The sequence below is a fragment of the Vombatus ursinus genome, unplaced genomic scaffold, assembly GCF_900497805.2.
Source record: "Vombatus ursinus unplaced genomic scaffold, bare-nosed wombat genome assembly UNPS02009994.1, whole genome shotgun sequence".
NCBI classification, from domain to species: Eukaryota; Metazoa; Chordata; class Mammalia; order Diprotodontia; family Vombatidae; genus Vombatus; species Vombatus ursinus.
The window spans coordinates 8,715,876-8,729,101 of record NW_020949772.1 but is presented as its reverse complement, the minus strand read 5'-3'; the positions used below and the strand labels follow the sequence as shown (position 1 = coordinate 8,729,101).

Sequence of the window (13,226 nt, the reverse complement as noted above, 5' to 3'; positions counted from 1 at the left end):
TAATTCTAGAGCCTTCTCTCAGTTCAGTTGTTTTTCAGTCGTGTCTGATTCTTCGTGGTCCCATTTGGGGTTTTCTTGGCAAGGATACTGGATTTTACTGATGAGGAAACTGAGGCTAACAGGGTTAAGTGACTTGCCCAGGGTCATACAGCTAGTTAAGTGTCTACAGCTGGATTTGAATGCAGGAAAATGAGTTTTCCTGACTCCAGGCCAGGCATTCTTTGCACTGCCACTGAGCTGCCCTTTCTCTCTTTTAATTATTTCTTATTCATCCTGCATATAGTTTGCTTTGTTTATATTTGTTTGCCTGTTGTCTCTCCCATTAGATTACAAGCTATTTGAGGGCAGGGATGGCCTTTTGTCTCTTTTTTGTATCCCCATCGATTAGCGCAGTGCATGGCACATAGTAGGTGCTTAATAAATGTTGATTGATTGAAATGACATCTATTATTATTTCTAAAGGACACACAGCATTGACGGCGGAGGAAGGATTCAGCTACAGGACCATAATTTAAGGTTGGAAGGGGCCATAAAGAAATAGAATCTATACTCTCCCTCATTTTACAGAGAGGGAAACTGAGGCTCATAGAAAGGAAGCCACTTGCCCAAGGTCAAACAGATCATAGGTAGGGTAGCAGACCTAGGATTTGAGTCTGGGCCCTTTGACTCCCAATCCTTCACTCTTTAGAGCTGGAAAGAAGCTTATAGGTCATGGAAACCATGGGTCATTCAAACCACTCATTCTACAGGTAAGGCAAATTGAGGCCTGGAGGTTAAGCCACTTTCCCAAGGACACACAGCACGGCAGCGGTAGAGCCAGAATCCCAGTCTGGGTCAGGTCAAAGGGTCATTTAGTATGGGAGCTGACAGATCATCGAGCCTGGCCCTCATCTTTTACACAGGGAGAAACTGAGGCAGCACCCAGTGGGGCTCGGGAGGCAGGTGGGATGGCGGCTGCACCTTTCACGTGGTGGCCACCCATCTCACACTTCATTTTCTCCAAGGTGGGGTCGGGGATCTCGGAGCAGAGACCAAGGTTGCGTCCCAAGAAGACCTCCTCAGCGCGAGCGACGACGCCTCGCGCGTGCTCAGCAGCGCCCTGCGCTTCCCGCTCTTTCCGAGCCGGCCCCACCCCAGACTTCCGGCCATCTGCGCGTCTCCGCTTCGCTTACTGGGGAATCAAGACCTCTCCGGGCTGCCGTCGCCGCCTCGGAGCTGGAGCTCGTTCTCATTGGCCGAACCTTCGGTGGGCGGGTTCCTGGGGAAGCTGAGGAAGGAGGCGGCGGCGACGGTTGCTGTGGCGGAGCGAGGCCGGTGACAGGATGGTGAGAGCGGCGGTCCGCGAGCAGCCCCAAGCGAGGGGGGGAGACAGGGAGAGGGAAGGAGCGGGGGGGAAAGAGTGCAGGCCGCGGCTGGTGGGAGTGGAAGCGGAGGGAGGACCCGGACCCGGTTCCGGCTGTGTCAGGCCCCGGCGCCCGAGCGGCGTGGCCCCAGGGAGCGGAGCAGAGGGGTGTCTCCCAGAGGCCCATTGCACGGCCCGAGGCCGAGATGCCTCGACCGCCCCTCCTCCGGTCAGCTGTTCCTCCCGAGTCACGAGGCCTGCGCCCTCACCCCTAGCCCGAGGATCACTGGCCCGGGAGGCCGGACGCCGTAGTCCGCCGCGTCACATGACCACTCACCAACCCAGAGGCACCTCTCCCTCCCGGGGCCTTATCTTTAAATGAACCGGCTGGGGAAGGAGACGGGCCCGGCGGCCTCCCGGTCCCTTCCAGCTGTGACAGCCTCAAAATCGTGGAGGTGACTACGGGAGAGCCCCTTCCCTGCTCCGGGGCCTCAGTTTTCCTCCACAGTAAAATGAAAGGTCATTGATTGAAAACAGGAAGAGACTTTAGATATACTTTAGCCCAATTCCTCATTTAGCCGAGGGAAACAAAAAAAAAAAAAATTAGAGGTAGCAGAGCTGAGATTCGAACACCTATCCTCTCTGATTCCAAATCCGGCATTCTTTCCCCTGCTGGTCCCTTCCGGGTCTTAAATTCTCTCGGGAAGCTTTAAAGGCCTTTTGGGGAAGAGACTTCAAACCTTTCATATCCCTTCCCCCAAAAGTCAGTTTTGTTCGAAGCCTCCGAGACGTCTTGGATAGCTGAGTATTAAGTAGAAATTTTGCCTATTTCCGTTTTCCACCTGGGCCTTAAGTTCTATGAAAAAAGGTACTTTCATAGAGTAGAAAGAGCACTGGATTTGGGGATCTCATGGTGACTCTGCTTCTTTCTGCCTGGGTAACTTTGGTCAAGTTCCCTTCTCGGATCCTCAATTTGCTCACCTGTGAAATAAGGGATTTGGGACAAATCAGGAGTTCTTAGCCCTTCTTGTGTCCTGGATTCCTTTGCCTGTCTGGTGAGGCCTATGAACCCCTTCTGAGAATGTTTTTAATGCATAAATTAAAACATATAGTATTACATAGAAAATAAATTTTATTGAAATGCAGTTAACAGTTTTTAAAAAAGAATCCTAAAGTAGGTGACTTGTAAGATTAATTCGATTTTTAAATCCTGGGATTATTGGGGGTAGATTCATCTTTCCATTAGTACATGCTTCTTCCATTGGAATTGTCCAAGTATTAAGCAGTATTAAATTCTGGTCTTCCTGAGTCAGTGGTTTATAAACTTAGGTCCATGGACCATCACGGGTTCTGTGGATCGATTTGAAAGGGTCCATGAAGTTGGATGGGAAGAAAATTACCCCTTATTTTCACCTGCTTATAACTCAAATTTAGCATTTCCCTCAGTTATTTAAAAACATTATTCAGAGAAAGTGTCCATAGTCTCTGCTAGCTTGCCAAAAGGTGGGTCCATGATACAAAAAAGTTAAGAAGACTTGTCTTAAATTGATTATAATAATTGACAACTATATACTACTTTTAAGATTTTCAACGAGTTTCACATACATCAACTCGTTTGATTAAGAAATTACAGTAAATCTTTGTTTTTTTAGGGTCTGTTAGAGCAACCTGGATATCTTTTTTCTTTGTATCAGTATGAGGTTAAATTGTATCCCCCACACATGTATATAACTTGCATTTTTAAATTTGCTGAGATGTATGCAATCCACTTTGCTTTTTTTTTTTTTTTTTTTTTTTTTGAAGTAGATTGAGTGTAGAATTGACTGACAAAGTTTTAAACTCAGACTTAGTGGTCTTAGTCCTGGTTTTGGTTATTAGCTGCAAATTGAATTGCATCTAAATTGCTAGAAGCCTTATAATCATATAGGTCCTTTTGGGGTCTCAGTTTCCTCTTTGTAAAATGAGGGTGCTGGACTAGTTGGTGTTAATTTGTATTGTTTCTAATGTTCCTCTTCTTTGATGCAAAAGGAAAAATAACATTGCACAGTAACAATGAGCAAGTTCTCTTCGTGGGGGGGAAGAAATAAGAAATAGACTGTATTCCTTTTTTCAAAGTCTTAAATCTAAGAAACTAATAGGTGAGGATCGCTGCATCCGCAACTACAGTAGATTTGTCACATTAATAGAAAATGAGCATATAGCATTTTTAGATAACTAACTTGGAGCATCACTTTTTATTTGAAGCTACAGGGAGAATTATATAACCTTAACCAACACCTTTATGTTTTAAAACTCTTCATTTGCCACAAAGGACAGGGAAAATTCAGTAATGGTATACATAGTAGGTATAGAATATCAGGATTCTGTAAGCACCAAGCTTATATGTAGGGAAGATTCAGTTTATCTAGAAAAATTTTCCTTATTTTGTTATCTTCCTCCTCCAGCTCCCCCACCCCATCAAGACAGGAGGAGATTGTTTTATTTTTTGCCTTTGTTAACTCCAAATACCAATAGAGTAACTTGAAAGTTGTAAATGCTTAATGAATGTTTATTACATTCAAAGGATTAGATTACATTCAAAAGGCATTTAAGTAGCTTGTTCCTGGTCCTAGAGGAATAGAGACTTGGACCTGATTTTACTGATTTAGGGAACTCTTAGATGAGGAAACTCCCTCTATCAATGCAGGTGAACACCTTCTTTACAACATATAATAAAAGAGAATTGCCTAGTGCAGCAGTTCTCAAAGTGTGCTTCATGTACCCCCAGCAGTCCCCAAGGTCAAAACTATTTTCATCTAAATACTAAGACTTTATTTGCTTATTAAAATGCCCCTCTCTTTTCCCACTACGTATCTGTGTGAGGCCATATTTTCTTCACACTTTGACCAAAACAATGTATTGTAACAGAATGAATGTACAACAGATATGACAATCCAACTGCCTTCTAGTAAGTTAGATATTAAAGATATTTACAAAAATAAGAACAACAATGTCCCTCTTCTCATTAAAGTTTTTTTCCCATAAAAATGTGTTATTAACATGTAATGGGTTTTATTACTGGTATTAATGAATTACTAAACATTTTAAAAATTTATCCATTTTAATTTCTAAATTTCTAATTAATAAATATCGATAGGTATTACCCACATAAGCAAAAGCTCTTTGGGGTCCTTAATAATTTTTATGAGTGTAAAGGAGTCCTGAGACCAAAAAATTTTGAGAACTGCTGGCCTCGAGCACTGAATGTGTGTGACTTGCCCACAGTCACATAGGCAGAACACTGGACTTAAACCCAGATCCTCCTGGCTTTGAGGCCAGTGCTCATTCCACTGTGTAACACTGCCTTTCATCATGGTGTGCGTAATAAATGATAGAGATCTGGCAACAGTATAATTTGGCAACCATTAGAATCATATACCAGTAGTTCAAAGTCATGGTATTACTAAATCAGTAACTTTTAGAGGCATATTTGATTACTTAGCACCATACGAATCTATAAACACAAGCCCCAGTTATGTGACCATTGATGGGAATGTCTCCAAATTTGCCATTTCAGATTCTAGATTGAACTGAAAGCCAAGGACAAAAATCTGGACCACAGATCTAGGGGATCATTGGGGGTAAAGAATGTTGGAAAGAATTTGTAGCATTGTCCTAAAAAGGAAAAATAACCCCCAAACTAGTTTAATAAGATTAAAGTGGTTTCTTTTGGTGTCATTTTGAGCACGGTGTGAGCAAAGCTGATTTTTTTTTTTAACATTTTCCTTCATAACACGCAGAATTCATTAACAGTTTGCATATTTATTTAACTAATGATTTTTAAATTTTACTTTCTTTTGCTTTCTTTTGTTTAACATTGGTCATGTTTCACCCTTTTTTTCATCCCCCCTGTCTGCAATCAACTTCTTCATTCCAATAAGGCTGGGCACAGAGTAAGTTTCTTCTTGTAGCTCCTACTAACATTGGTGGTGGGTGACTGACTCAGAGCTATTAGAGCATCTTAATGAGGTACAGATTTCTGAACTTTTATTGATGGTATTTTGTTCTTGGGTTTTTTACCTTTATTGTATCTGTCAGGGAGAAGTAAATGACTAAATTCTGACACCTTAACTAATTGGGGTTGTAGGCTGATATTAGCTCTAACTTCTATTTTAAAATACACTAGACTCTTGCTATAACATGACTTGCTGAAGTATGAAATTAGGGGTAAGGTGAAACTCATTCAAGGGTACTTTGTACTCAGAGTAGCAGAAATACACATTATAACATTGTTTCGCCTATTGAGTCCCATATCATGGATTTAGGGGACACCTATAACAAGATTCTAGTGTACTTCCCCACTGCTTTGGGCTTATCTTTTTGTATAGTGATGACATATGTTTCTGTACTCTTATCCCTTTACTGTGGTCTATTGTGCATACGTTCAGGATAGCCTACTGCGTTTTATAGCATATGCTAACCTATTGAGATCATTAATAAGGAAATTATCATAAAGACATAGCATTATTTTCAGTCTGTTTAAGGTGAATTCTTACTTAAATAAATATATTTTGGAGTGTTACGGGAGCATAGCCTTTTGTGATTTTGTTTTTGAGGAGTCTTTTTTCATATGGCCATCTATTTTTTCTCATTTCTCAAATGCCAGTGTCCCACATTAACTTCCTATGGATTTCAACCCTGACCTGAAGGGACCAACTGCCCCTGAGGGTGAAGATTGTTTGGTCTCCAGAGACCTCTGTATGCTCTTCAGGGAGGGCAGAAGTATGCAGGTGGTTAGTAGCCATTTGTGCACCAAGATCTGTATTGATACAATTCAACTGATTCAGGCCATTGAGTTATTAAACAACTAAAATAATGTTACTCCTCTTTTTCAAGAAGCTTACTGGGGCTGCTAGGTGGCGCAGTGGATAGAGCACCAGCCCTGAAGCCAGGAGGACCTGAGTTCAAATTCGGCCGCAGACCAAACACTTGACACTTACTAGCAGTGTGACCCTGGGCAAGTCACTTAACCCCAATTGCCTCAAAAAAAAAAAGAAAGCTTACTTAACAATATTGGCATGGAAATTTTGTCAACCCCTGTCACTCTGTGTTCTGGTAACAGTTCATTTTGCTTTGCAGCCATTTTGATTTTTGTTGCATAATGAAATCCAGCTGCTTTCAGTGATCATTTTAATTTGCATGAATAACTCATTTTCAGAGTTTGTGGTGACAAAAGTGTTTGCACACATCTCAAATCTCCTACCAGTATTTTATGCCATGTTGAAAAGTTTAATGTTTCCTTTAACAGCTTTAGAAATGAATTAAAAATTTGTCCTTTATAGAAATAGAGAAAAGGGTATGTGTGTGTACGCATGTGTGCGCACACACTTATATACACATATGTGTATATGCGTACACCTACATGTATACTTTTTTTTTTTTTTTACAGTTAGGATGTGAGAGGGTTGGGCAATTTGTTTCCTTGTACCTACTTGAATAAATTGATTTCATGGCCCTATAGAAAACGTATAAGTTTAAACTTTGTCAAAGACCTTCTTGGCAGTGTTTCATGAAGGGGCAAAAGGAAATAAAGCTTTGTGTGTGGAACCTTTGGAAAACCAAAATAAAATTGCATGACTATTACTATTATGGTGTTTATTTTGTTGCTTTTTAATATTGTAATAGCAAAACTTTTCTTGTTATCCTAATTGAAGCTATGTTGTAATTATAACCAATTTCTCTTGTAAATTAGTAGCTCAGCAAAAGAATGTTGTTAACTTTTAGAAGCTAGTGTACTTGAAAAATTGTAGAAAATGTTATTTTGCATTTGGGGATTATAACTGAGGTAAAGAAGCAGATAAAACAGGTGAGAAGGAAAATGAAAAATATAGAAGAATATAATATAAAAGCATCAGTTTACCATTCATTTTTTTTCATGGCCCTGGTATTAACAGATATTTTTATACCTTTTCAAAGCATTGTTATCAGGGTAAGATAATGAATAATCTTATTTTTGTCACGTTTTTCAGTGAGCTACGTCAATTAGGGAAGTTTGCGGTATTTAATTAATCTTCTCCTGTGCCATCTTTTTTAAATGTGCAAAATATGGACATCATGTCCTACCAGCTTTCTTGTAAATTCAGGCTTTCAAAAAAATGCCAAATTCCACAAGTAGGAAGAATACGGATTTTTCTTCTTCAGCTCAGTATAGAGCTTTTCAAACAGAGCAGTATAAAACTGCTCATTTTATTCACTGTATGTGGAATGTGGGCATTGTGTGGGCACACCTATTTGTGACAAAAACCAAACCAGCTTAATCTGGAGCTGAGGAGGAGCAATAAATTCCTTTTAATGGTAATTTTGTATTGAGTAAGAATGACTTTCTGCTTTCTCTTGAATTCTTGAATCTTTTTTGTTGTGTTTTATTTGTAAAAGGAATTAAAGGAGAATATAGGTCTATGCTAGTTGCTATGGGTTAAATCTTGTGTTGCTTATAACATTTTGTTTAATATATGTTATTATTTCATACCCTGACACCTAATAAGTTGGTGTTAGTATTAGGAGATCTGCACATCCCCCACCGATGCAACAGTCTGCCAGCTAAATTCAAAAAACTGCTGGTACCTGGAAAAATTCAGCACATTCTCTGCACTGGAAACCTTTGCACCAAAGAAAGTTATGACTATCTAAAGACTCTAGCTGGAGATGTTCACATTGTTAGAGGAGACTTTGATGAGGTAATGTATTTTTACTGTTTCTCTTTATCTAGTTTTTTGGACATAGTTTTGACTAAACTATTTTTAATTAATGTTGAGTAAAGATGGTTTTGCTTTTATTTTTCCAAATTTGCCATCATTTCAATTGTATCTAAATCAAATGGTTCTGCCAGAGAGCCAGCTATGCTCTAGTAATGCCAAGAATGCCCCAGCCCTTTCATGGAGCAGTTGTGTGCCCTTTGGCAAATGAGAGGCTTGTACTAGAAAATCTAGAAGTGCCAGAAATGGCACTTACATCTTGTGATTCTGATGTGAATAGTTTGTATTTCAGATTTCTGGAATTACTGATAATCCATGCATACATTTCCCCCATATACAACTAAATTGGTGGCATGAGTAACACAATTTATTTGTATCAGGGAGAAGTACTGAGAGTGACTAATGACAGCGTCAGTGAACAGCAGTGATTCGTGCCTCTTTGCTGTTGGAGGAAAGGTGGCAGGTTGTAGAGGTGAAAATCCTCTATAGCCATCATTCCCAACTCTGTGCTAGATGCAAATTTGATGGGTGTGCCAGTTTTATCTTTGTCTAAGTTATGGATAAAGAAAAATGTTCAACAGAATTGGGCTAAACGCATATCTCTGATCTTTCATGACTACTCTCTGAATCTAGTTATTCATTCAGTTTGGAATAGCTCTGTGCTATTAATCTGATCTACATTTCTTCATCTTTTCTACATGATTCTTTGAAGTCATGGTGTTTTTTTTCTAGATAGTCACTAATAACTTTGATAATACATTCTAGCATTTTCCCAGGAATCAAAGTGAAGCACATTCACTGTCCTGTAGTTTGCTCAATCCATTATCTTCCCTTTAAAAAAAAAATTGAGATTTTTATCCTTTGTACCTTTGTAACATTTTTAGCCCTCGTGTGTTCTCCAATCTTTCAAATATTAATGACAATCATTTTAGGTCTGAAATTGGAACAAAATGAAACACTCATAATCAATCTAATAATTAACAAAAGGTTTACTTGGCCAGAGGAAAGACAATAGGAGCAGAGGAGAGATCTTTATCTAGGCTTTATCTTTGATTCAGTTGAGTACATGTCATCCAAGCTGCTGGTCTCTGGTCACAACCTAGAGGAAAATAGCTCCAGTCCCTCCTTCATTGGCTGTTTTATATCCAGACATCCAGGAAGCTACATCAATGTCCCCAGTTTTAGTCCCCTGAGCCAATTAAATCTTAACATAATTTCAGTACCTTTTAAGGAAAAACTGAGTTAATTTACATGGGGGAAGGGGAAGGAGTATTAGAATATCACTCCTAACCGCTTTGACCAATATATATAATTCATGTGGACTAGATGACTAGAATGCATCAGCAAGGGTAGGTGAGCGCTCTTTATTATTTCCTCACTTACATTGGCTATCAGTTCTCTATTAGCTGTGTTTGTTGTGGGTTTTTTTCCCCCAGTCCAGAAGTCTTCCCTGGCAGAAAAAAACGGAAGCAAAATGGGAATTTATCCACTCACTGTTCTTGTAATTATCCCATCCGCCTTAGTGATCCTGTCCTTTTTTGGATTCTTTTCCTCTCTCCTTCCCTCCTCATATGTCTTTTTTAACCACTGTTTTTGTTCTGGGCTGTTCTTGCCAACCTTACTTCATTCTGAGCTTTAGCATCCCTGACATTGTTCTCAGAGGACTGGCTATGCTTTTTTTTTTTTAATCATCTTGTTAGCTTCCCTTGCTTCCATAGTCTGTGCATTTTTTTTAATCTAGTTTGGTTAGTGAATTGTCTATGCATTCATATCAGTCTCTTAAGAAAACTCATTTTTATGCCTCATCAGAATTTTTCCCTTTGCGCCTTCAAAATTTCATTCTGGAAAGTTTCCTAACCCTTATAGACCTCCCTTGTAGAAAGTCAGCCCATTTGTAATACTGTCTAAACCCTTTTGAAAAATGCTTTCTTAAAATCTAGTGCATATCAAAACAAACTATGCCCAGCTTCCATCTTCTATATCACAAACTCCAGGAGAGATTGCTTTCTCCCTTCAAGCTTTCAGTCATTTCCACCCTAGCAAGCAATTCCTCCCTGTTTGTGAGAATCAGATCTGGGATAGGATTCTTTCTTGCTGGTTCCTTTACCTTTTGAAGAACTAAGTTATCATTAAGGTAAGTCATGAGGTTATGTTAGATGTGCTTTTGTCAGCTCCAACAGACAGATGTCTGGATACTTAAAGTTCCCTGTAACTACTGTGTCTTTTCTTTGTGCCAGGCTTGTGATGTTTCCTCAATTCATCTCATTGGTCTGCCTCAGTTTTTTCACTTAAGTTCTTAACGTACTGTGCTACACCATCCACTCCTTCCCCTTTTTGCCTACCTTGTTTCTTTTAAATAAAGGGTACCTATGCAGAGTTATAGCCTGGTGGGTCTTTTCCCACCAAGTTTCTGATACTGGAGGTCAGATTTAATAGAGAAAAATACAATTTAGCATTCAAGTTCACTTTTTTAAATGATTTGTCAACACTTTCTGTTTTTTCTTGGAGACATCCAGCATTATAGACTAATTTCTGTTAATCAACAAACATTTTTAAATGTCAAAAATTTTTAAAAAATATTTAACTGTTTAAACAAACAAAATTCATTTAGTGTCTACTACATGAAAGGCAGTGTATCTAAAAAATATATATAAACATGAGACATAGTACTGTTAATTTATTGAAAAATGGTTGATTTTTTAAAAAATGTTTGTGTATTCTGTGTTTGTTTTCTCTTAGAATCTGAATTATCCAGAGCAGAAGGTGGTGACCGTTGGGCAGTTCAAAATTGGTTTGATCCATGGACATCAAGTAATTCCGTGGGGCGATATGGCCAGCTTAGCATTGCTACAAAGGCAGTTTGATGTGGACATTCTCATTTCAGGACACACACACAAATTTGAGGCCTTTGAACATGAAAATAAATTCTACATTAATCCAGGATCTGCCACCGGAGCATATAATGCTCTAGAAACGTGAGTAGTAATAATGTTATTTTTGATTCTCGGTGCTTTGTTAGCATTAACCTGAACTCCCAAAAGAAGAAAAAAATGTAACCAGCTGTACAACACTGATCCTTCTTTGCTTAGAAACTTACTTCTCCTTTATAAATTGCATTTTTTTTTTAAATAAATTTTTGTTGATGTTTCTCCCAGGATCATTCCCATACGCCTCCCACTCCCCAATAGACTATTTCTTATATCAAGTAATATAAAGGGAAAAAAATCCACAAAGGTAACCAATAAATTGAAAAAAAAAAACTTTAAAAAATGTGCAGTGTACCACATCCATGAACATCTCACCTCTGTAAAGGAATAGGGTGGGCGTGTCTTCTCATATCCCTTCTTTGGGGTCATGCTTGTTCTTTGTAATTTTACAACATTCACTTTTGATTTTCTTTTATGTGGTTCTTTCTGTTTACATTGTTGTAGTCATTTTGTATATCGTTTACTTGGCTCTGCTTACTTCACTCTGCATCAGAGACTTGCTTTCCATCCTTCTTATATTTATCACATCCATCATTTGTTACAGCAAACTAATAGTCCATTACATTCATGTACCACAATTTGTTAGCTATTCCCCAGTCAATGGATATTTACTCTGCCTCCAATTCTTTGCTGTCATAAAAAGTGCAGTTATAAATATTTTGATTTAGGGGCAGCTAGGTGGTGCAGTGGATAGAGCACTGGCCCTGGATTCAGGAGGACCTGAGTTCAAATCCGGCCTCAGACACATAACACTTACTAGTTGTGTGACCCTGGGCAAGTCACTTAACCCCGTTGCCTAGCCAGAAAATAAATAAATATTTTGGTTTATATGGGGACTTTCTTCTTATCAATGGTCACCTTAGAATATATACCCACTAGTGAAATCACTGGATCAAAAGGTATGGACATTTGAGTCACTTTATTTGTATAATTCCAAACTGCTGTACTGAGTCATAGCTCTACCAACAGTGTATTAGTGTGCCTGTCTTCTCATAATTTCTTCAACATCTTTGCAAATTTTTCAGGTATGAGGCAAAACTTCAGTATTGTTTTGATTTTCATTTATCTTATTAGTGACATGGAGTATTCTTTCATATGATTGTTAATACTTTACAATTCTTCTTTTGAGAATTGTTTGTCATATCCTTTAACTACATATATGTTAGGGCTGGTTACCTTTTCAACTTAAGGATTTGCAACCAGATTTATCATTGAATACTATTTCTAGATTGTTAGCTTGAAAATGTAAATTTATAGTAATAGTGCTGTTTAGATATGAAGCATTAACATACTTTTTTTTTCCCCTTTCTAGAAACATCATTCCTTCATTTGTATTGATGGATATCCAGGCTTCTACAGTTGTCACTTACGTGTATCAGCTAATTGGAGATGATGTGAAAGTAGAACGAATTGAATATAAAAAGTCCTAAAACAGGCCTCTAGGTGATCTTTTTTGTTCCATTACTTTGTTCGAATCAAGTAATTAAGCATTCAGAAGGCACAGAATTGTGACATTTTTAAAGTATTATGCATTAAAAACTACATCTTATTTGGTGATACATAATTTGCTACAAGCTTCTTGTAAACTATAAGAATGTATTTAGTTTATAGGACATGATTTCTAAGGAATAACTTGTACCACATGATAAATGGATGTATGTAAAAAACGAAGTTTAGCTCTGTAAATATCTTCATTGTTAACATTCAAGCCTTTGTTACCAACATAGTGCATGAATAGAAGAGTTCCAGACTGCCTCATTGTACACACTATCCTCCTCTTTATACAGTAATAAACACTTACCTTTCACTTATCCTTCCTTGATAACCTGTGTTTTAATATTCAAGCTTGGAAAAATGAGGGATCAAATGAAAACATGGGTAGAGACTCTAGGACAAGGCGATCTTTACAATCTCTTTGAGAACAAAGCCTGTATGATGTGACGTGAAAGAGTCTGTTTCTGGTTTTATTCTCCATGTCTGGACATAATCACACTTTCCTCAAACAAAAGATGTTTCTGAAAAGTTATGTGCCAATCAAGTTTGTCAGTTGAGTCTGAAATTGTTATCTTCATTTAAAAAATGTGATCCTCAATGTGAGCCTTTTCAAGTAAGTAGTGATTTGTAGAAAGCAGCCTTGAGAAGTTCTTATTTAAGGACATCTAT

The 13,226-nt window shown here is 38.4% G+C and overlaps 2 protein-coding genes across 3 annotated transcripts in view; one reads left to right on the top strand and one right to left on the bottom strand.

Annotated features, from left to right (window-relative positions):
• Positions 1-1,009, bottom strand: part of RAD9B (RAD9 checkpoint clamp component B) — a 44,090-nt gene extending 43,081 nt beyond the window's left edge. Inside the window, exon 1 of the mRNA XM_027853587.1 lies at positions 961-1,009. Within this exon, the coding sequence (XP_027709388.1) occupies positions 961-994 (34 nt within the window). The 5' untranslated portion in view covers positions 995-1,009. The remainder of the gene's footprint in view (positions 1-960) is intronic.
• A 217-nt stretch (positions 1,010-1,226) lies between these two features.
• Positions 1,227-12,874, top strand: VPS29 (VPS29, retromer complex component). 2 transcript variants are annotated; one of them, XM_027853463.1, is made up of 5 exons: positions 1,240-1,325; positions 5,263-5,274; positions 7,867-8,058; positions 10,816-11,051; positions 12,376-12,874. In XM_027853463.1, exons 1-5 carry the CDS (start codon positions 1,323-1,325, stop codon positions 12,491-12,493), a joined length of 561 nt encoding a protein of 186 aa, XP_027709264.1. In that variant the 5' UTR covers positions 1,240-1,322; the 3' UTR covers positions 12,494-12,874. The 2 variants fall into 2 exon arrangements, with proteins under 2 accessions (XP_027709265.1, XP_027709264.1); XM_027853464.1 differs by lacking the exon at positions 5,263-5,274 and having other exon boundaries at positions 1,227-1,325.
• Positions 12,875-13,226: the final 352 nt, after the last annotated feature.

Coding starts and splice junctions, on each gene's coding strand:
- VPS29 (XM_027853463.1), top strand. Junction 8,059..10,815: donor TTAGAGGAGACTTTGATGAG/GTAATGTATTTT, acceptor GTTTTCTCTTAG/AATCTGAATTATCCAGAGCA. Junction 11,052..12,375: donor GCATATAATGCTCTAGAAAC/GTGAGTAGTAAT, acceptor TCCCCTTTCTAG/AAACATCATTCCTTCATTTG.